Source organism: Ipomoea nil, unplaced genomic scaffold, assembly GCF_001879475.1.
Source record: "Ipomoea nil cultivar Tokyo-kokei standard unplaced genomic scaffold, Asagao_1.1 scaffold1237, whole genome shotgun sequence".
NCBI lineage: Eukaryota > Viridiplantae > Streptophyta > Magnoliopsida > Solanales > Convolvulaceae > Ipomoea > Ipomoea nil.
The window spans coordinates 1,096,864-1,122,340 of record NW_017617665.1 but is presented as its reverse complement, the minus strand read 5'-3'; the positions used below and the strand labels follow the sequence as shown (position 1 = coordinate 1,122,340).

Below are 25,477 nucleotides of genomic sequence, written 5' to 3'. Positions count from 1 at the left end.
ACACTCTGAGCCTCTGAGATGAGGTCCCCCATAAGTGATTTCGTCCTATTGGCTATTACCTTTGCTATAATTCTGTACAACACATTACTTAGCGGTATCGGTCTCATGTCAGATACTGTCTCAGGCACATTCTTCTTCGGAATTAAAATCACATTAGTGTCATTTAATCTCTCAGGGAGTGAACCTGAATTCAAGCAGTTTACAATAAATTCAGTCACATCCCCCCTACAATGTCCCAAAATTCCTGGTAGAATCCAGGATTCATACCATCCGGTCCTGGCGCTTTGTCAGGGAACATTGCAAATAAAGCACACCTGACCTCCTGAATCTCAAACGGGCGAAGTAACACAGTATTTTGTTCATTAGTTACACGGGGAGTAAAATCATCAAACATGGGATCCTCACACTCAGTATTTGATGATGTAAAAATAGCAGCATAATAATCCAAGACAACTTTCTTCATATTTTCCCCATCTACCCAGGCACCACATCATTTTTCAATCTAGGAATATAATTTTTCCTTCTACGGGCAGAAGCATACCTGTGATAGAATTTGGTATTGTAATCCGCACCGCGGAGCAAGTGCTGTTTTGCCCGTTGCCTCCAAAAAACATCCTCCAGCACCTCCAATTGGCCCAGCCTTTCCTCAAGATTGCGAAACTCGGCCAATGCAGCCGAATCCCGCTTATGACGCAGCGCATCCTGCTCCTTTCTCAACTGCTTTATGCGGTCACCGGACTTATGCCAATGTTCCCCACCCCACCGCATGAGCCTCCCTCCACAATGTTGCTAACAAATCAACAACCCCTTATCCCTACCATCCTGCCAGGAAGTCTCCACCACACTCCGGCAACCTTCATCATGAACCCAAGCCATCTCAAAACGAAAGCGTCTCGCCCCCCCCCCCCCCCCCCCCCCCCCCTCCCCTGTCTGCGCACCAGTGCAATATCAGTGTTTAGGAAGAGAGCCGAGTGATCAGATTTTCGAGTAAGAATATTTTCAACCCAAGCCTCACCATGCAAATCAGTCCATTGTGCTGTCACCAAAACCTTATCCAGCCTCTCCTCCAACCACCTCTCAGTTCCTTTCCCCTTCTCCCATGTAAACTGGTGACCTCTCATTGGCAATTGAACGAGACCGCAATTGTGTACAGTATCTCCAAAGCCCCTAAAGAGACATACCGGATGCGGGTTCCCCCCTCTTTTCTCATGCTGATATAACAGGTCATTAAAATCTCCCACAACCACCTAGGGTAATGTAGATTTTTCATTTAAACCACTCAATAACTGCCATGCCTCCTTGTGTCTATGCCTCAGCGGGAACCCATAGAAAGACGTCATACGCCATATTTCCCCCCTTATAGCTACCTCCACATCCACATGGTTTTTTGAATAGCCCAACAGCCTAGAAGTATTATTCTTTTTCCATAATAATGCCAAGCCACCCCCTCTCCTATCGTTATCTACGTAAAACAGACCCTCAAAACCAATCTTGACACGTAACCTTTCTGCATGACTCCGATCTACTTTAGTTTCCATCAAGTAGACGAAATCGGGCTTCTTACGGGACACCATGTCCACCACCTCTCGAACTGTCTGTGGATTGCCCAAGTCACGACAGTTCCAGCTTATCGTACTCATTGTGATGGGCGGGCCTGACCACCCGGACCCGCCGTAAACCCGTTTTTTGAGAATTCTGTCATCACCACATCTCCCGTATCCAACCTTAAATTACCATCGTCCACCCCATCCCCCCTCCTTCTTTTAGAAGCTGCTACCACCACCCCCTCACCCGCCCTCACCTCTCCAAGCCGTACACAACCCACACCCTCTACTCCTTCAATACCCGTACCCCTCACCTTCTCCTTCCCTCTCGCCACACCCTTACCCTTCCCCTCAAGTGGTACCAACCGTGGCTCCCCCACCTGCCTAGGTCCCCGGCTGCCTCCCCCCGCCTTCAGGTCCGCCGTGTACGGGAACTTTTCCGGCGTTAGTCCAGATTTCCTTGCCAACTTACAAAACTTATCGGCATGCCCCAGTAAACCACAATAAAAGCAAAAGTTATGTAAATGTTCATACCGAAAATTCACCCAACAGCTTGTCTTGTCCCGCTTAATAAGTTTCATTATCCGCTTTAGCGGCTTGTCCACCGGTATTGAGACCCGGACCCGGACCCGGTGAAACGTTTTCCATGGTGCACCTGGATAACGATCATCAACTTTAACAAACGAGCCAATAAAATTGGCAGCTTGTTCAAGAACCGCCTCCGAAGTATATCCCAACGGTAAGTCATAAAGTTGTACCCACATATCCACCGACTTCAATTCAACCGTTTCTGGTCGAGCACCCGCCCCCACCTGTCTGCAAACGAGGGTGCTATTATCAAACGACCATGGCCCTTCATCGAGGACCCTTTGCATATCAGTTTCATCATAGAATATGAACATAAACAATCCCGGTTGAAACTCCGTAACCTGCTTACCCCACACCGGTTGCCAAACCGAGGCCATAACCTGCCGCATGTATTCTAGCTTCACTACCTTGGACGTCAAGAATCTGCTAACACACACCCACCGCTGTTCCTCCTCCTCCGCAACCACATCAACATCCTCCCCCACCGGTTCAAAACCAATCTCCTCCTCCTCCTCCAAAGCTATATCGGCCCATCGCTGCGTAAGCCGTTCAATCACCTCGTCTGCCCGTTCGAGCGCCGGAAGGATATCGTCCGTCGCATGTACGTTCGACTCCATCGGTCTCACCGTCGAAAAACACTTCTGTCGTCGTTAGCTTTGTCGGAAAGCAACCGTTCGTGAAGAAAGTCGAAGAAATTCCAGAAACCCTAGCCAAAAACCCTAGGAAAAAGGCGGAGCTCTATAGAGAGTTCTAGAGAGAGAAGTATGGTAACAATCACTTTTAATTACCTTAAATGTTATCGTTCAACAATCAATTTACTTCAATTATATTACAGCTTTTGTCTAAGTCATAATATAATCTCTCATTCAATACTATTATTCTAAGATCGACCTTGCATTGAGCGAGTCATGGCCAAAGAAATATATAGATTATGTATATTGGGTTTGAGGTTCTCTGATCCAGTGAACATCTTGACAACAATAGAACCTAATTAAGAACCATATATAATTATAGATTTAATACCCAAAATGTCATCGACTATAGTGGTTTTTCTCAATTCTGTCCTTAACGACTTTGGTGACTTAATGTAGTCCCAGAGTTTTGTGTTTTTACTCAATTTAGTCCCAGACTTTTGTGTTTTTACTCAATTTAGTCCCAGACTTTTGTGTTTTTACTCAATTTAGTTCCTCATTTGTTATTCCGTTCATTTGTTGATAAATAAATAGACAATTCAGTAATTTTAATATTGGCATCTCTTACTTATAGACATGTGAAGTGCGAAATCCTTCTTTTTTTACGAATTACTCCCAGTCGTTACCAAAGTCGTTTAGGACGAAATTGAGAAAAACCACTATAGTCGAGGACCATTTCAGGTATTAACTCTATAATTATATATAAAAGTCTCTGTTACATGGACTTTCAAATCTTACTTTTTAAATTTTATTCTCGCGGGCACTGATAAACTACTTTTTTCATGTGGGTCCCATACAAGTGTCGATCTACATCAAGAATTTGTGTGTGGGAGAACAGTAAAAGTTGAGAGTAGAAAATGAGAGTACATGTAGTTTTTTCGTATGTCATAATCCAAGGTTTGGTGTATCCCGGTGTTCAAATATTCCTTCCAGTGATGCATAAACTAAACTCCCAGGCCACAACAGTAGTAGTATGGATAAAACTAATAACGTTCTTCACCATAGCAGTAATCTTTATCATTGTAATATATTTTGTCTTTATCACCTGTACGCAACAAATTTTAAGATGAGTTTACTTCTCGAGTGATAGGAAAAGCGAGGATGTTTTCAAGTTTTAAGTCACAATGAACAAACCCCTTGTCGTGAAAGTGTAAAACCATTGAGATCAAATCCAGTAAATGTAGAAATGCAAGTAAGATTCCATGAATTTTTTTGTTCCTTAGAATTTGCTGTAAACCAATAATGTTTAAACCTAATTAATTCAACAAATGATTTCTTTCTTCTTTTGGTAATCTTTTGGTCATGCCATTCCAGAGCCATCAGAACCTGGCCTCAACTATATATGCCCGAATTCTTGAAGAACTATCATATCGCAGAACGATCCTCAAGCATTCCTTTAATTTGCCACTTTTACAACATATACTTTGCCCATTCTAGGTTGTGGTTAGGTTTAATTTGCACACTTGACCACGAGCAACCTATATTCAAACTGCAGATGAAGCCATGACTGTTAGATCAAATGCCGTGCCTGTGGAAAATGTAGTTCAGTTAGCTTTAGTCGATTAGGTAGCCGAGAAAATTCTGAACAAAAAAGAGTTGGAGTTTTAAAAATGGTGACCTTTCTCAACTTCTGCAGAATGTTAGAGAGAAGCTGAACAAAGTTACTGATGTAAGTTTCTCAGTAACCTTATTTGGATTCACTAAATTTATCAAAATCTTTGAACTCATTTTACTGTCATTCTTTAAATCTCACTTGCACTGTTTGTAATGTCCAAGCAAAGCGACGATCGCACTTCCACTACTGTTATTGTGTATGTTTAATGGCACAGGCTGATGCCATTGTCCATTGTTGAATGCTCCTTTCCTTGGTTTCAATATAAGGCTATCTATATATACTACGTTGCCTACTGTATTTTTAATATGCAAATTCAAAAATTGGATTTGAACCTCGGGTGTGTTTGGAAACTCGGAAAATGATTTCCAATCATTTTTCAGGTTTCAAGTTTTTACAATACTTGTTTTTGGTTTCCATGACGGGGCATTGCAGGGTAGGGGTGAGCATCAGTCGATTTTCTGTTAATAACCGAAAAAAATTATCCTTGGCATACTAAAATAACCAAAGCACCACTCATAACCGAACCGACCAAAAATTGGTTATATATGATCGGTTATTTTTAACCGAACTTTATTACCTGCTGTAATTTCTTAAAAATATTAGCTTAAACTCAAAAATTTTATCACTAAAAACACATTACTAGTTAAAATATTCAATTGCATACAAATTTCAAAATCAAATGTCCTTTTAAGTAATAAAAATCACAAGTCTAATAGACTAACCGTTCGTAAATTAAAATATGCTCCAAAGTCCAAATGAGCTCACTGGCTCACTGCCAATGTGCCAAAGTGGCTAACAGCAGACAATTGTTATATCGTGCATTGTGCGCCCTACAAATCCCATGTTTCGTATGTACATAATTGTATAGCAGAATACACATAAATTCCTAAAACAATACACATAATCTAACATAATACATAATACACATAAACTCTTAACATAAAATACACATAAACTCTTAGGGTGCACAATGAATTGTACGTCCTGGTACACGATATAATTTGCCAACAGCTAGAAAAAGGGAATTAGGTTATTTTCTATATTCAATGTGGAGTGGGTTTTTGGTCCTAGACTTATAGTGGCACGGACAATTTTGGTCCTCTATAAAAAAAATCAGACAATTTGTGAACACTCTTATTGTGACGAGGACAATTTTGGTCCTCCGTCAACATTTTCGAGATGACCGTTTGAAAGGAGGGTATTTGCGTCATTTCATGATATCTCTTTCTTGCATCCTTCTAGGGTGTCCTTTTAGCAACCAAATACACCGCAACATGGCCTAGCACCCAGGGGTTTGGAAATAGCTACCATGCTCAAGAATCAAGATATAAACGAGACAAATCCCGATCAACCATTCTTTCTAACTCAGCATTCCTGAAGAAGCGACCCATATGCTATATACAAAGTATAATCATAAGAAATTAACTTGAATAAAAGTTTAACACGTACTAGGAATGCTACAGAAAAACAATCAAGTCCATGAAAAGATCAAGAATCAAGTTGTTCGTGAAGAGATGCTAAAGAAAAACACATATATCCTACCAGGGTTTTGAGACAATAAGTTCTTCATAACAAGATCTGGAGAGGTACTACCATCCATTGGTACATGTGGATTAATTAGAAGCTGTCTCCTCATAGCAACATAACTGCAAGAAATGAACAATTAGGTTAAGGGTAGAAATGTCCGATAATGACACAATTGTCACTCATGTAAGACAGGTTGAAGTTGTTTGCAGTTAGTAGCCAAAAACTATCTTTGAGCTGTAGTACCCTAGATTTTTTTCAACTCTAAACTAAACAAATTGTTTGCCATTTAATAATGTGCTATGACACACCTAAGGAAATATAAGCATTTGTCAATCTGATTGTTTTTGTTTAACTTTTACACTTTTAATGTACCAAGTATTCACATTGGATGATGTTAGTTCACAGAAATTAGAGGAAATAGATTTAACTTCTAACATAAATATTTGTTGAAAATTTGGGACCTTTGTAACCAGAATCGCTTATTATCCAACAATTTTTTTTAAAAGAATATCATTTTCCAATGACTGCTAAGGAAATGGTTGAAATTCAATAACGTAAATGGCAGACACCAATATATAGACTTGTAAAAGAATGAATTCAGAGATACGACGAAGAAGCAATTATATAAATTTATTAACTTTAAATTATCTAAATTCCATCATAGTACTAACAAAATCATGAAATATGATGACAAAAACAATGAAAAATAAGAATTTTATGCGACATAAACTCCAATTAAACCCCATAGAAAAAAGAATTACCTTCTACGTAAGTCTGCAGTCACGCGGCGAAGATCGATTATAGAAGCAGATGGAGAAGACGGCAAGATCCCCAAATCGATGCACCATCGTTGGAAGATATGGATCTGTGGTCACGCGGCGAAGATCGATCCCCTCTCAGATCACGAAAACACAGAGTCCTCTGTGGAGATGGAGGAGAAGAAGAAGACGGCGAAAACGACGTCGTTGGAAGCAATGTCTGCTCAATCGGAACCGGCGACACGGAGTACTTTGTATGTAGGCACAGAAATTCCGTGTTGAGCTTCTGAACTTATCACGAAAATTAAGGAGATATTATGAAATGACGTAAATACCCTCCTTTCAAAGGGTCATCTAATAGGAATGTTGACACAGGATTAAAATTGTTCTCGTCACAATAAGAGTGTTCACAAATTGTCTGATTTTTGTATGGAGGATCAAAATTGTCCGTGTCACTATAAATCTATGACCAAAAATGTCTTTTACTCTTCAATGTGTTTTCATTGTGTTGTGCAGTTTCAATTGGCAAATTATATTGTGCACCAGGTCACACAATGAATTGTGCGCCCTGGCCAAAACGACATCGTTTTGGTCATATTTTTTTAGAAATTCCGTTTCCCGTTTCTACTGTTAACTTCAAAAAATAAAAAATAAAAACTAAAAAATTCCCTGTTTCGAATATACATAAACTCATAACAGAATACTCATAACCTAACATAATGCATAATATACATAAAATCTTAACATAATACACATAAACTCTTAATAAAATACACATAAACTATTAACATAATACACATAAACTAATAACATAATACACATAAACTTTTACCAGAATACGCATAAACTCTTAACATAATACACATAAAATCTGAACATAAAAATGACGTCATTTGGACAGGGCGCACAATGCATTGTACACCCTGGTGCACGATGTAACGATTGGTTTCAATTTGGGCTAAGTGGCTAAAAGCAAACTAATATATTTATATAAATGAGTATTGGAGCTTATGAGCTAGTGGGCTACATTAAAACAATCGTTATATCGTGAATCAGGGCACACAATGCATTGTGCGTCCTGCCTAAAACGACGTTTTTTATGTTGAGATTTTATGTATATTATGTTAAGAGTTTATGTGTATTCTGTTTAAAGTTTATGTGTATTATGTTAAGAGTTTATGTGTACTATGTTATGAGTTTACGTATATTATGTTAAGAGTTTATGTGTATTATGTATTATGTTAAATTATGTGTTTATGTGTATTCTGTTATGAGTTTATGTACATTCGAAACAGTGAATTTTTTTTAAGAAGTTAACGGCAGAAACGGGAAACAGAATTTCTAAAAAAAAACATATACAAAACGATGTCGTTTTGTCCAAGACGCACAATACATTGTGTGCCCTGGTGCACGATATAATTTGCCACATTAAAATGTATGGACTTGACCTCGATTTTTCGGTCAATTTTATTTTTCTCGGTCTAAAACTGATAACTGACTAGAAAATATCGAAATGACCAATTTTTTAAAGGCTATAATAAAAAATAGACCAAAAACGATATTATTTATCTAATTCAAAATAATCATTATCATTATTTTGAATATAATTAATGAACAAAATTGACTATAATGAATGTTTAACCATTCTTTTGATTTTTATTGTAACCTATGATTAATGAATTAACTTCCTTATTTAATAAAAAAAATGAACAAAATTATTATTTGTTAATTATAACCATTATTTTGAACCTAAATCATTTCTATAATTTCTATTAGTTTGTAGTATTTTCGACATATATTATTATTACTAGTTTTGTACGCGCATTGCGCGATTGGGATAATGCCCAATGCTTTTTTTAAAATAAATACTTTAAAGTATATTAAGGCAGGATTATATTGAAACTGTTCATGCATAGATAATTGAAGGTTGAATTTGCGTATTTAAATAGGTAATTCTTCTCCCAAAGGTTGAGTCCCCAACCTCAAGGGCCCCAACAGAGCATTGTGAGAAGTTATAAATCACGGTGACTCAATGGTTCAGCAGACAGGCTGCCGCCGCCGAGGTTCAAACCTTGGTCTCTTCTCCCAAATACTACCCACTAAACCATTGAGCTAAGCCCGTGCGGGTTAAATAGGTAATTCTAAGTTTACAAATGCAAGATAATATAGTCAGGATTGATTATAATTGTCAATAAAATAATTGTATAGGTATGGTTGAAACCAAATACAGGACATAAGGGAGAACAAATAAAAATTATTTATCTAAAACTGATAACTGACTAGAAAAAATCGAAATGACCAATTTTTTAAAGGGTATAATAAAAAATCGACCAAAAACGAAATTATTTATCTAATTCAAAATAATCATTATCATTATTTTGAATATAATTAATGAACAAAATTGACTATAATGAATGTTTAACCATTCTTTTGATTTTTATTGTAACCTATGATTAATGAATTAACTTCCTTATTTAAGAAAAAAATTGAACAAAATTATTATTTATTAATTATAACCATTATTTTGAACCTAAATCATTACTATAATTTCTATTAGTTTGTAGTATTTTCGACATATATTATTATTATTATAACATAATTTACCATATATAAAGCATCTATTATTATTATTATTATTATTATTATTATTATTATTATTATTATTATTATTATTATTATTTAATCCCTCTAAAAAAATAAATTAATTTTAGATATATACAAACAAAAATCTTTTCCTAGTATGGGCGGGTTTCCTAGTATGGGCGGGAATAGAATTATGTTTTTAATTAATATGGTTCACGGAGGACTGTGGACCCTTGTCTATATTAAAGAGCTCAAACCTGTTAGGAATAAAGAAAGTAGACCTGTTTAGATTCTAATTAGGAATTCTAAAGAAAGTAGGCTTGATGATCAAAAGGTTGGGGCAGTTTCTAAGATCATAAGATGAGTTCCACTTAGGGGTGTAAACGAGCCGAGCCGAGCCCGAGCTTGGGTAGGCTCATGCTCGTGCTCGTTAATGATAGCACTGCTCGAGCTCGAGCTCGAGCTCGTGAACTGATGCCCGAGCTCGAGCTCGGCAATTGTCGAGCTGCTCGAGCTCGAGCACGAACAACTCGATTGTTCGAGCTCGAGCTCGAATTCGAGCCTGAACTCGAGCTCGAGTTCAGGCTCGAAGTCGAGCTCGAGTTTAGGCTTGAATTTGAGTTCAATTTTGATGTCGAATTTGACCTATTTGATTTAGGGGTGTAAACGAGCCGAGCCGAGCCCGAGCCTGGGTAGGCTCATGCTCGTGCTCGTTAATGATAGCACTTCTCGAGCTCGAGCTCGAGCTCGTTCGAGCTCGTGAATTGATGCTCGAGCTCGAGCTCGGCAATTGTCGAGCTGCTCGAGCTCGAGCAGCTCGATTGTTCGAGCTCGAGTTTAGGCTCGAATTTGAGGTCAATTTTGATATCAAATTTGACCTGTTTGATTCAAAATTTAAACTACTTTGTTTTATGACTTTTATCCATACATAATTATTAAAGTATTTTAATTTCACTCCCCTAATTATTATTTTTATATACTAAATATAATATAATTATATTACATATTATATATTATATAATATATTATAAGGCTCGCGAACGGCTCGTCGAGCCGCGAGCCTACAATACCTAAGCTCGGCTCGTGCTCGTTTAATCCACGAGCTACTCGAGCTCGAGCCGAGCTCAATTTTAACCGAGTTCGAGTCGAGCGTTAACCGAACCGCTCACGAGCGACTCGCGAGCAGCTCGGCTCATTTACACCCCTAATTTGATTTAAAATTTAAACTACTTTGTTTTATGACTTTTATCCATACATAATTATTAAAGTATTTCAATTTCCCTCCCCTAATTATTATTTTTATATACTAAATATAACATAATTATATTATATATTATATATTATATAATATATTATAAGGCTCGTGAGCGGCTCGTCGAGCCGCGAGCCTACAATACCTAAGCTCGGCTCGTGCTCGTTTAATCAACGAGCTGCTCGAGCTCGAGCCGAGCTCGATTTTGACCGAGTTCGAGCCGAGCGTTGACCGAACCGCTCACGAGCGACTCGCGAGTGGCTCAGCTCATTTACACCCCTAATTCCACTAGGGAGTGAGCATAGTGCAAAGTTGAGATCTATCAAATCATAATCAATATTTTGAACCTAAATCATTACTATAATTTCTATTATTTTCTAGTATTTTGGACATAAATTACTTAAGAACAAGATTTCGCCCAGCACAGTCAACCGCATGCATTATGGAACCACTCGCGTGTTGCACAAGTTCCTGCAGGGATCGCCGGCCGTCGAGCACCTCCGCATCCGCAACTGCGACCGGATCGAGAGACTCGTCAACGGCGTCTACAAGATCGTGATTCCGGCGGAAAATCTCAAGTATTTTGACTGCGTGGTCCGGAGATGCTACCCGCAGACGGTGACCATGGACATCCAGTCCCGGGTTCTCCAAGCTTTCCGTTTCAAGTACTTGCCGTCACCGGCGCGTGGCAAACACCCGCCGCATTTCAGGATGAATATCGACCTCACGCGCCACCCATCCCTGATGCAGTTGCGGCTGAAGAGGGTGACGTTTCTCCGGCGCTCAGATCGCCTCCCGATGGACTTCATCCCCGGAGCCTTGGCCGCCGTTCAAGATTTGCGCCTGAAATTTTACCGGTTTCAGCCGCGGAACTCCGTCCCCGACCGCACCATTCTCACCCAGAGCCTTACCAGATTGGTGTTGTCTGAAAACGTAGGATTCAACCTCGGCGTCAACATTGTTGCCCCAAGTTTAGTTTCGCTCAAATACCATAATTCTTCTTCGAACCCATCAAACCCTTTGTCTCACATTATCGCCCCAAACCTCCAGGACATTCATATCAAAATCAAAGCACCCAATCGACTTTCTCTCATAGCCTCCATTAATGATGAACTCAAGAAGCTTAGAATCTATCCCTATGTTAACATACAATGCTTCCCTCTTCCCCACAAAGAACAGCAACGGATAGTGATGCAACAAAAGCTATTTGAAGTGAACTGGAAATCTCAGTTGGAATGTGAATCATTTGCAGGTAATGGTGTATGCATATCATCCCGATCAAGGACTGCTGATTTATTATATTCTGCATGATGAAGATCCCGATCATCGGTCAAAAGTCGTTGGCTCAAGTGAAAGATCGAGACTTGAATCTTTTAAGTATGATCACTTTTTTTTTTTTTGGAAGAATTGTCTCAAATGATTGAAAAAGTTGTTTAAATTGCTCAAGTATAAAATAAGTTTGACCATATATGTGTATTGCTGCTCAAGTATAAAGTGAGTATTTAATTTGACCACAATGAATGTTAGATCAAAAATTGTACTTACAAAATCTGATTTTGTTGGAATATTTTTGAATTTTTTACTACATGAAAATGATGACAAATCTTGAAATTCATGTAAGTCGCTGAATACAAGCTCTAAAATATATATGTTTAGAAAATCAAATCTAAGTCTAATATAGGAAGAAAATGAATAAAGAAATGTCAATGCTTAGAAAAAATTAAACAACCTTTTTATTTTATTTTTTAAGGAAAGAAAAAATCAAACTCCCTAAGTTATCATTTTATGTTTCAAATTTATATTTTGAGTAAATACCACCTATGGTCCCTAGCTCGAGTTTGGTGGCATTATCATCAATGGTCCCTAACTTCCATAATTACCAGTCGTCATCCTTCGAGTCGCGAAAAGTGACCTTCTACTGTTCATCCGTTAGTTCCTCCCATCTCAGCCGTCAAAATGGAGGGTAATATTGTCATTTGGCATATACGAACACACCCTGACATTAAGAAACACACATTAACGATTGAAACCTAAAATTCCCAATTTACTCTAAAAACTTAGAACCCTAATTTATTTCCCATCTAATTGATACCTGAATGCAAATACATTTAGCGACTTCTTCAATGACGAACTAGCAATTTGAAGGTCAGAGTCCAAGGCCAGACTAGGGCACACTTCAACGACACCATGGGTTCTCCACAACGACAGTCGAACGGTATGTGAACTAAGTAGTGATTTTGAATTTGAAGTTATAAATTATGAATTTATGTTATAGGGTTGCTGCTTTTCGTTACGGAAACATCATATATGTATTGGTTGTTGTTGTTAAAAAGTTTATGTGATCTGCATTCCTTTAATCTATAACTGTAGTATTGGGCTTTGTTTATGGGAACATGAGGGCCATGTCTAGGTGGTGAGGGACCATGTGTTGCTGTTTCCAGGTTGCCAAAGTTTGAAAAGCAAGCACATAATGGGGATTAGTGTTTTCATGTTGTGTTCTGCAGTAAAAGCACATAAAGTTATGGTCTTTTTTTGCTAGCCAATACTGTTGAAATTGAGCTTTTTTTTTAGACAACTAAACTCTTATTTTGGCACAATTGGTAGACAATTGTATGTTATGTAATTGGTAGACAGTGGTCATATTTGGCAATGTATGTTCATGTTTGGTCAGTTGGTAACACTGACATTGGGAATTGTTGGAACAGTTTGGTGAAATGGAATGGTTGGTCAATTGGCTTTTATTGTCAATGTATGTGGTAGAAAGGGATTAACTAATTGTGCTTAATTTATTGGTCATTTCAATCTTGTGGTTAACTGATTGTGTTGCTATCACATTATTTGCTAAACACACTGCAAACACATTAGATGCTAAATAGACTGCAAACACATTTTTCCTGGGAGCATTTTGACAAGTGTTATTGATTGAGTACTACATTTGCTAAACACATAAACCTACGAATCCAATTGCAAAGATGATTACAATTGCGAATCTGCAACAACTATTTTTCTTAGACTTCACTACATTTTTCTTAGTAGCAACTTCTAACATAGCCTTTAAATTCTCGATCTCTTCTTTGTCGCTATTTATCCTCTTCAAAAGCCCGGGTATTATACTGATTGACCGTGAACATTAGAGGATCTGCCCAGTCAAAGAAACCACAACCGTTGTCTCCTAGAACCAAAAAAAAGAAAAAAAAAAAAAAAAAAAAAAAAAAAAAACCAAAAAAACAAAAAAAAAAAAAACAAAATTCAATTCTGGAAAAATTAAACTGATTTTAAAAATTTATAAATTCAATACATACAAAGATACTAAACTTCACTCACAGATGATGCAGAGCATTGCCAAAACCTCCTACCCGGATTGCGATTTGTCCAAGAAGTTTGAATCACCAGTTGATTCTCGCACTGACACTCACGAATGTGTATGGAGTCTCCAAAATTATATCTCCTCCTTGAAGTACTTGAAGAAGATGACATTGTTGCTCATGAAACTACTTGAAAAAGATGAGAAAATTGATGTAGAATATGAAAATTAGGGTTTACTGTCCTAAGGAGCGTGAAGAAGATGAAAGCACTACTACTATTCGTATTCTTTGAGCAATTTCGCATTAAAACGACATATAAAGGCCAAATGACAATATTACCCTCCATTTTGACGGCTGAAACGGGAGGAATTAACGGATGGAAGGTAGAAGGTCAGTTTTTGCGACTCGGAGAATGACGGCTGGTAATTATGAAAATTAGGGACCATTGGTGATTTGGTGGTGATGCCACCAAACTCGAGGGACCATAGGTAGTATTTACTCTTTATATTTTCATAATTTGAAACTTCAATTTAGATTTTCAAATTCAAATACACCATCTTTGTTATAAAGATTATATTTTGTATTTTATATTTTAATACTCCGTATTATTATGTGGTGTGTGTGTGCATGTATGTGTGTATATATATAGGTAGGTTGAAATAAGAATAATTCTTTTATGTAAATAATGAGAATTAATCACATCTATCCATTAAATTAATCAATCGTTAAAAATTAAAGAAAAAATATGGATTACTCTCTTAAATGTTACAAACTTTTCATATATTGCAACAATTCACTAAACATCAAGAATTCCAACAATTAATCTAACTTTTGTCATCAAGGCACAGTCTCCCATTGACCATTCACTACTATTATCATGAGACCTTAGCTTGAGTCAACTCATGCATGGCCCAAGAAATAGATTTGTCGGGCTGGGGTGTGGGGACCATTGGAATTGGGATTCAACCTTTTAGGAAGAAGAAGAAATAGATTTTGTGGAATATAATTTTTCATTGGGATGATTAAAGACCTCATGTACCAAGGACCTTGTGGTCTAATGGTACCAAACTCATACATGGGAAGTTGTGGGTTTGAGCCTTAGTGGAGGCGCTATTGAATTTTTGTGTTTCGGTGGTTAAGAAAGTAGTTATGAACAGATACTGCATTGTAATAGAATTATAGTATTCAAAAAAAAAAAAAAAAAAAAAAAAAACTCTTGTATAAAAGCCTGATTTGATTTCACCGATCGGCAGTTATACTATGGATCCGGGTCAACCGTACAAAATACACAATTTACATACTGAATGTTTACAATTTAAATTGTGAACATTTAGTATATAAATTATGTATTTTTAAACTCAGATCTATCTTGTCGTAGAATAATTTGTCAATTTCACCCCTTCAAAAAAACAGTGATAGACTTGCAGTTTGACAATTTTAATGAGGTTGCTTTCAACATTTAATCAAATAACACATCCAAATAAATGAATTAATGATAATTCATAAGTCATAACATCAAAACAATGGTTTTCAAAAAAAAAAAACATTAAAACAATATTAAAAATTAAAAATACTCAAATATGAAATACTCAAATACTTCAATCATCCAAAGATTCAAATTATCAAACTAGTCTACGAGTTTATATATGTATGCGCGCGCGCGCACACACACACACACACATATAATATTAAAAAAAAAAAAAAAAAAAAAAAAAAAAAAACAGGCCGAGCCGATCGGGTTAACTCGACCGAAATGGACGAGTTAACTCGACTAACTTAGACGCCTAGACCGATTTTTACAACCTTGATTGCAAGTGGAGTTGGAGTTCCTGATAACTTCTCTTATACATGCAGGCTTTAATTTTTTATTTTTTTCTTCCCAAACTTCACCCCTATGACCAGTTGAGTTGCACATGCGGGTAATTTTATTTATTTTTTAATTAAATGATACGACGTCGATTTTTACAAAAATCTAAAGTCGTATCAATTTTTATTTTTTTTTCTAAAATATGATACTATGCTAGTTTTCGCAAAAATCGATGTGGTATCTCATATATTTTTTAAAATTGTATAATGAATTTATAATTTCTACCTAAAAAATCAATACAAATATACAATTTACAACAACATTCAAAACCTGCACAGATTTATATTCAAAATCTCACAATTCATCAAACTAATAAATTTCACCATTCATACTAATAATATAAATATAAAACTAAAATTATCAACATCATCAATCATCAATCATTTTATATAATACTAATTAAGTAATGTATTTTTAATCCATTTATTAACAAGATTCTTGGACCATTTGTCTCTAACATCATCAATCTCTTCTTGTTTAATTTGTAGCTCAATCTACCAAATCTCTCCAAGTCTACAAATTTGGAATGAAATAAAATAATTAATAAGTTAGTATTTTTAAAAGGATTAATATTTGATGTGTATAGATGCTATACACCAGCGGTGAAGGAGAAGATGTCACATCATTAAAAAAACAAAGTCAATATTAACCGGGGTTTTTTTTTTTCAAAATATCTAAGACTTGTAGTTTATTAGGTAACTCTTTTATTTTTAATAATAGGGATATGGGTCAAATAGGCACTCCAACTATAAACCAAAGTGTAATTAACCCCCTAAATTAAATTTTAAAAAAAAAAAAAAAAAAAAAAAAAGCTTCAATTAGACACGTCATCTCTTCATTTTTATACAATTTAGCCCATAACTTCTTAAATTTGTGCAATTGACTTATTTTGCAAGTAAACTCAAGATAATAGCAGGTAAAATTCAATTTGTTTTTAAAAAAATAATTTAAAAATAAACTTTAAAATAATAATAATAGTAAAAAAAAAAAAAAACAGATTGTCGACTTCTCAAAGGAGAGGCCAACAATCCAGCTTCTCCGTCCCGTTCAGAGGGGAATGGGTCCTCGTTCCCGTCCTGTCCCCAAATTATCTCCTCATTTTTCCCGTCCCCGCCTCGTTCCCCGGCGAGGATGAGGAATTATTCTCCATCCCCGTCTCCGTGGGGATTTTTCGTGGACGAGAAATCCGCACCCCATTTTTTATTTATGCCTAAAACAAAGTCCAAATCCAAAATACATAGATTAATAAAATTAAAATCCTTAAACAAATTCCTACAAATATCCAAACTTCCAAAGTTCAACTTTCAAACATAAATAATAATCATAAAATGTTCAAACACTTTAAACTGTTTCAAACTCCTCCAAAGTTTAAAGTCTAAACATAAGTACATTTTTTTTTTGAAACATAAGTACATTAGTACATAACAAAAACAAAATAAACTTCAAATCTTCAATTCTCAAGTTTTCAAATCTCAAGTAGTCAAGTAGTGGTCCTCAAGTCTTCATTAATAACCTGAAAAAATAATAATAATAATTTGAATAATAAAATTATAATGACGAAATAGTTGAGCTAAATTTCTGGAATGTATGTCTAAGGAGAAAGACTAATGCTTACAAACAACAAATGTTCACTCATTTATTAGAACTAGTGATGAGATGATATACCAGAAGCAGTAAAATGCGTTAATGTACCATAACAGAAATTTCATACCTGCAATTTCAATTCCATATCTCGGATGATATCGAACAATTCTCTGTATCCAGACCACTCATATTTCTGATCTTTAATTTCGATCCTTCAACAATCCCTCCCCCACCAGTAATTTACAACAACACCATCTATGTTTAAAGACTTCAGAAGCTGTAACTCCTGTTTAACACCACCGGGATCCACTAATTGGCAGAAATTGTTAATTATACCACTCTGTCAGAAAGAAACTTGTTAATATTAGCATTGACTGAAAAAAGAAAGGGTGAACAAAAAATAATCTTCCATTCATTCCTTTAGATCATGAATGCATGGAGAATTTTAAGAATCAAAGCAAATAAATTAATGGAAAAGGATTGCCCTTTCACCTACTAAAGAAAAGAATCAGCAATAGAGAAATTACGCCACTTACAGAAAGCATAACATAGACAGGGACATATGAAGTTCCTAAAAAAATCATGTCCATGCTCCCCAGTATGAATTTCTTGCATAAGCTGCATCAACCATCACATTAGAATTTTACATTAAAAACTTTCGATGAAAATGTCTACCAATTCAGCATTTGTTTGCATAAACTTAAAATACAAAGACAATGGATTAGAGCAAAACTACACAAGAAGCTCACCTTCAAAACACTTGAGCATAACATACTCATATATAAACAGGGATATATATAAATAGGGATTCAAGGACAGGGTCGGGGATCGGGGTCAGATCTGGTTGGGGAATGCCCTCCCTGTCCCCGTCCCCAACGAGGATTGAGAAATTCCCCCATCCCCGCCCCCGTTCCCCGGAAAAAAAATCCCCGAACCCACCCCCCGGTCAGGGCAGGGATCGATTTTCCCTGTCGGGGCGGGTTCAATTGCCATCCCTATTGCTGCATAGCCAATACGTTTTTTATGCCATATCCACTTCCCATATCACTATCACGGCCAGAATGCTCATCATTTCACAACACAACAACAATATATCTTGTCTTTTTTACTCAATGAATTCTCTTTAAGAAGCTTTCTAACATATATAATCATTATTTTATAATAATTACCATTATATTTCAGCTAATATATTCAACATAACTATTAATGTAGTAAATTATAATATATTTTCTTACAATTTTTCGATGACCATTCTAATTGCTTCAGTGGAAAATTTTCAAAGAAAACTGACGGCGTTTTATTTTTAAAAAATGAAATAAAAAATTACGATGTCGATTTTTCTTGAAAAAATCAACGTCGTAAGTGTAAATATTTTTTTATTTTAAAGAACATAACGCCGGTTTACTTATAAAAACCTATGTTGTATCCTTATTTTAAAAAATTAAAATAATTTGAATATACGACGTTTTTTTGGACAATCGACGTCTTATATTCAATAAGAATTTTTTTTTAAAAAAAAAAATCATTATATATACGACGGTTGTATACAAAAATCAACGTTATATCTTTTTAAAATTAAAAAATATTCTATAATTATTAACAACGTCAATTTTTGCAAAAAAACCGACATTAAAATATTTTTTAAATTATAATTTTATTTTATATTTTAATGACAATTTTATTAAAACTGACGTGATATGTTCGATATTATATGCTATTTCTGTAGTTGTGACAAACTAACAGTTCATTGTCATAGTAATCTTCATCTTTGTAATATATTGTCCCCGTCACTGGTATACAACGAGTTTTAAGAGGAGTTTACCATCTCAAATGGTAAGAAAAACGAGGATATATGTTTCGAGATTTCAAGTCGCAATGAACAAACCCTTTGTTTGTGAGGCAAAAACTTGTGTGAGACCGTCACACGGGTCTCAATCCGTGAGACGGGCTGGGTCTTTGATTAATCGGGTCAAAGATCCGACCCATCTCACGGATTGAGACTCGTAAGATGGTCTCACACAAGTGTTATCCTTATTGTGAAGGTGCAAAAGGCCCTCAAGAATATGTTGTTCCGTATGCATTTTTTTAAACAAATATTTAAACTTCAATAATCAACTCGAAGAATATGAAAATAATGAGATAACTAGATTCACAAATAAGCATAAATAATCAATTTATCACAAGATATAAACATAAGAAATCAAAGAGAGTTGATAAACCTTTGCTTATTGATAAGAAATCGCCCACACCCACACTCGCATGCTATGATATTTTCCTATGCCACATATCCCCATAGAAGCAACAATAATCCCTGTTGAGTTTTTCATAAGAATGTCAAACTCATCGTGGCATCCCACAATTGTGACATTCCACCAACACCACTTTCCTCCATGCAAGAGCTTCATATTTAATTTTCAGGGAAAACCATTTTCATTCTTAGTTTGCAGGAAGAATTAGGGTTATATATTTGAAGAAATTTTGTATATTTTATAGTTGTAGATTGAGTTGTGGGTTAGGTTTGAATCAATACAAGAAATTAATCCTGCAAAATGATTTATTTTCTTTTTTAGGTCATGTTTTTAGAGCGTATCAAGCTGTAAATACATTGCATTTAGTTTAGTATGTGAAATTTTCAAATTCATTTCACATTACCTAATATGCAAAAACATTAAGAATTTAGGTGTAATGAGATTCGATGAATGCAAAAAAAAATGTTAGAATACATTAAATTGTAACAGAGTTAAAACGGTATAACAATGCAGTGAAGACAATTTTGTTAAATAAAAATGAAGTGTAAAGCAATTAAAGTACAATGCATATCGTTACTAGCACCTAAAAAAAATAGACAAAACTAGTGATATAACCTAAATTGACACATATAATGTTTATATTCAGATTTTAATTTGTATTTATATTTTATGAATATTTTTATGTGGTGTGTCATGTCTGTATATATGAACAAGTTCAATTCAAATGAAAACAATGCTTTCATGTAAACAATGTAAAATAGTCATATCCATTCATCTGTGAGTTGATTAATGATTGAGAATTAAAGAAAAAAATACGAGATTAATTTCATAAATATTACAAACTTTTTAAAACTGTCTTGGATTATATTTTTCAAAACGTCACTAACCTAACATTTTACTGAGCATCAAGAATTGAACAATCTATTTACTTCAATTACAACTTTTGTCATCAAGTCACAATATAATCTCTCATTCAATACTCTTATTCTAGGACCTTGCATTGAGCGGAGTACCAATCGTTATACCAATCGTTACTAGGGCGCGCACAGCAATGTGAGCTCCGCGCCTCCCAAAACGACGTCGTTTTGTTAATTTGTTAAAAAAAAAATTCATGTTTCAAATGCACATAAACTAATAACAGAATACACATAAACTCATAACAGAATACACATAATCTAACATAATACATAATATATAATACACATAAACTCTTAACCATAATACACATAAACTATAACATAATACACATAAACTCATAACATATATAATACACATAAACTCTTAACTGAATACACATAAACTCTTAACTGAATTCACATAAATTCATAACACAATACACATAAACTTTTAACTGAATACACATAATGGAATTTGGTTAACACAATACACATAAACTCTTAACTGAATACACATAAACTCATAACACAATACACATAAAATGATAAAATTTTAACTGAATACACATAATGAGATTTGATATGTTCAGATAACAGAGTGAGGTCAGCATGAAACGCGCGTGTTTTGTGTCTGGGCGCACATTACTATGTGCGACGTGGTGCACGATATAAATTGCCGCGGAGTACAGTGTTTTTTTTTGAAGGTCAATCTTGCGATTGTATTAATGAATCAAAGCCGAAATAGCGTCAGGTGGGATAGCATCCCAGTACATAGCTTGATCCTGAGTAAATGCTAACGTAGCTAAAGTATGCGCATGTAAATTAACCTGCCTAGAAATATAATCCAAAGTAATACGATTAAACAACGACATAATTGTCCTGCACTGGTCAACTGTGACCCCAACGTACGAATGGGTCGGCGTATGATGGTGCCTGAGCATCGCTGCCAATTCCATGCAATCCGTGAGTAAACTTACTGATGTGGTGTCCCGTTCAAGTAGCCAGGACAAAGCCTCCTTGTATGCCTGAGCCTCCGCCATAAGTGGTGAAAAACAAATTGGTAACTTGCCATTCCTTGCTGCCACAAACGAGCCATCTGGAGCTATAATTACCATGCCGTAAGTAGCCTCGCCCGTGTTGTGCCGGAAACCCGCGTCCACATAACATCGTAGACCACCCCCTCCTAGGCCATTCACATGGTCCGCCACCGGTGCCGGGTTGGTTCGGCCAACATGAGCAGTGTCGTACGCCTGCAGTGCTACGGTGGCTGCTCTGACCAACTGGGTAGGCCGCATCATTGATCCCTTCCAGACAGCTGAATTTCGGGTTCTCCAAATATAATATAATATTGCTACCATTAACCGGGTCTGCTCCTCCGTCAGGACTGCCATAACCCCTTTTAGCCATGTTGTAAACGAGTCTGCAACAATATTAATAATAGGCAATTGTGTTATATTCCAAACAAGTCTAGAATATTCACAGAGCACTAAAGCATGCAACACATCCTCATGATCTAAACCACACATAGAGCAAGTTGGGTCCACCTCCACCCTTTTAAATATCAAGTTTAGGGTTGTTGGCAAAATATCACATATGGCTCTCCACAAAAAAGTTTTCCATTTCGGGGGGGCTTTTATTTTCCACATTGCGATCCACTTATCAAAATTCGCTGGATTATTCTCATAATCTCCCACAATATGCCTATAGGCATTTTTTACTGTATATGTCCCATTTGGGTCACCCATCCAGTACCATGAGTCCTCATACTCAAGACTAACAGGGATCATATTTATTCGCTCCACATCTTCAGGAATAAATAAATCAGACAAAATATGCGGATCCCAGGTATGAGTCTGTAAATCAATTAGTCCTGCAACTCGTGCCTCTCTCAATTGTTGTGGCATTTCTATTTGAATCAATGGGCTAGGATTATCTCGTAACCACGGGTGTCCCCATATTAGAGTTGTCTGTCCATTCCCAATCCTCCTTCGCACCCCTGAGACTACCATTGCATGGGCCGCCATTATACTTCTCCAACAATAACTCGGGCAATTACCAATAGTTGCATCTGTAAAACTAGTTGTGGGATAATACCTTGCCTTATAGATTTTGGCTACGAGTGTTTCTGGGTGTATTAAAAATCGCCATGCCTGTTTACCTAGCATTGCTATATTAAAAGCCCTTAGCTCTTTAAAACCCATACCACCATACTTTTTTGGTATGCACAACCTGTCCCATGCCTTCCAATGTATTCCCCTTTCTCTTCCACTGCCCCACCAATATTTATTCATAGTTCGCTCAATGGACTGACAAACTGTCTCAGGTAACAAAAAAACACTCATCGAAAAGGTAGGCATAGATTGTGCTACACTTTTCAATAATACTTCCTTACCAGCCTGAGAGAGTAGCTTTTTACTCCACGAACCAATTCTTTGCCTGATTTTTTCCTCCACATACGAAAAAACAGCTCTCTTGTTTCTCCCTACAAAAGATGGTAGGCCCAGATATTTCCCAAAATTGGGTGCTTGCACCACCCCCAGACAATTCGCCACCTGTGCCCTGTCAGCCTCCTGGGTATTTCTGCTAAAACATATATTTGAATTTATTATAATTAACTACCTGGCCTGACAATTTCTCATACCTTGCAAGGCACTGCCTTATAACTCCTGCCTCCTGGATATTTGCTTTAAAAAATAGGAGACTATCATCCGCAAAAAATAGGTGTGATACAGGCGGTGCCCCCCTTGCTACTCTGCACCCATGTATTGAACCTGCCAACTGTTCATACTGTAATATCATCGAGAGAGCCTCTGCACAAATAATAAACAAATACGGAGAGAGCGGGTCTCCCTGCCTGAGTCCCCTGGTTGGTTTTACTTGCCCCCCTTCTATACCATTAACCATTACAGTATAATTAACAGTCGTTACACACACCATAATAAGCTTTACCCACTTCTCACTAAAACCCATAACAGTCAGCATCCTTTCCAGAAAGTTCCACTCCATTCTATCATAGGCCTTTGACATATCTAGCTTTAATGCACTCCATCCCACTATACCACATTGCTTTCTATTCAGATAATGCCCCACCTCCGCCGCCACCAGGATGTTGTCCGTGATTAGCCTTCCCGGGATAAAAGCACTCTGGGATTCTGAGATCAATCCTCCCATTAATGTTTTCATCCTATTTGCTATCATTTTGGCCATAATTCTGTAAATGACATTACTCAATGCGATCGGCCTTAAATCTGCTACTGTCTCAGGCATCTCCTTCTTCGGTATCAAGACAATGTTAGTATCATTCAACCCTTCAGGGAATACACCGGAATTCAAAGCATTAATTATAAAACCAGATACATCTCCTCCCACTATCCCCCAAAACTGCTGGTAGAAACCCGGGTTCAACCCATCCGGGCCCGGTGCCTTATCCGGATACATTGAAAAAAGAGCCTCTTTAACCTCATTAGTTTCAAAAGGGCGGTCTAGCATCATATTCTGCTCTAGCGTTACTCGTGGGGTTAGGACTCCAAAAAGTGGATCATTACAACTCAGCCCATTTGAGGCAAAAATATTTTCAAAGTAATTCTGTATAACAGCATGCATATCATCCCCCTCCACCCAGTTACCAGCATCACATTTAATAGTAGAAATAAAATTCTTTTTCCGGCGTGCAGAAGCATACCTGTGATAAAATTTTGTATTCGCATCAGCCCCGCGTAGCCAGTGTTGCTTAGCCCGCTGCCTCCAAAACACATCCTCCTGGGCCTCTACTCGTTTCATGGCATTCTCAATCTGTTGGTACTCAGCGAGAGCTACCAAATCTCGTCTATTCCGTATGGCATCTTGCCTCCGCTGCAGGTGGTTAATTCGCTTTCCAAATTTATGAAATTGATCTCCACCCCACCGCATCAACTTTTCTCCACACAACTGCTGGCAGTGCAGCAATCCCTCCGTTCTCCCCTCTTGCCAGGCCGTTTCCACTACTCCTTTGCACCCCTCATCTAATAGCCATGCCATTTCAAATCTGAACTTCCGCGGTCCCCTTGTCCTAGGCATGCAAATCGCATTAATACTGAGGAATAAGATCGAGTGATCCGATGCCCGAGTTCGAATATTTTCCAGCATTGCATTCTCATTGAGCAGACCCCAATCACTCGTTATTAAAGCCTTATCCAATCTTTCCTCTATCCAATTCGGCGTCCCCTTCCCCTTCTGCCACGTATACTGATGGCCCCTCATTGGCATTTGCATCAAACCACAGTCATCCACAGCATCTCCGAAACCCCGTAACAGACTATTAGGATACGAATTTCCCCCCTTCTTCTCATGCTGATACAGTAGATTATTAAAGTCCCCTATCACCACCCAGGGCAATAAGGATCTAGTCTTGAGAGTACCAAGTAAATCCCATGTCTCCTCCCGCCTACCACGCTCGGGGATACCATACATGCATGTCATGCGCCATAACTTATTAAACAAGCTTACCTCCACATCAATATGACTCTGCGAATAACTTAAAAATCTCACCGTATTATTCTTCTTCCACAAAAGCGTCATTCCTCCACTCAAACCATCGTTATCAACATAAAACAAACCTTCATAACCAAGCGTAACCCGGATCCGTTCTGCATGTATCCGTGGTACCTTGGTCTCCATCAAAAACACAAAATCAGGCTTCTTACTGGACGCAAGGCCCACAATCTGTCGAACTGTGCGTGGATTGCCCAAGCCACGACAGTTCTAGCTCAGAGTACTCATGATGATGGGCGGGGCTGGACACCAGCTCCCGCCATGGACAAGTTTTTTGAAACAGCTGCAACTGTTACCTCATCGTTTCCACTTCCCTCTCCCCCCTCCGTTCCATGTCTACGACGCTTTGCCGTAGCCACCACCACCTCATCCTCAGACATACTCGTGGGTGTGACAGCCCCACTTCCCTGTCTCCCATCCACTGCACGTAGCTTGACTCCCAGTGGTCGTGGTTTCCCGCCTACCGGAACAAGCCAGCTATCCCCAA

The 25,477-nt window shown here is 37.2% G+C and overlaps 1 protein-coding gene and 1 long non-coding RNA gene across 2 annotated transcripts; both read right to left on the bottom strand.

Annotated features, from left to right (window-relative positions):
• Positions 1-474: 474 nt before the first annotated feature.
• LOC109183939 lies at positions 475-1,574 on the bottom strand. Its single transcript, XM_019333967.1, has 3 exons — positions 1,368-1,574; positions 939-1,247; positions 475-789 (listed from the first exon to the last, which is right to left on the bottom strand). The coding sequence occupies exons 1-3, from the start codon at positions 1,572-1,574 to the stop codon at positions 475-477; spliced, it is 831 nt and encodes a 276-aa protein (XP_019189512.1).
• A 3,771-nt stretch (positions 1,575-5,345) lies between these two features.
• On the bottom strand, positions 5,346-6,973 carry LOC109183913. The gene is made up of 3 exons (XR_002054660.1): positions 6,728-6,973; positions 5,982-6,085; positions 5,346-5,833 (listed from the first exon to the last, which is right to left on the bottom strand). It is a non-coding gene; the product is annotated as an uncharacterized LOC109183913 (long non-coding RNA).
• Between the last annotated feature and the right edge of the window lie 18,504 nt (positions 6,974-25,477).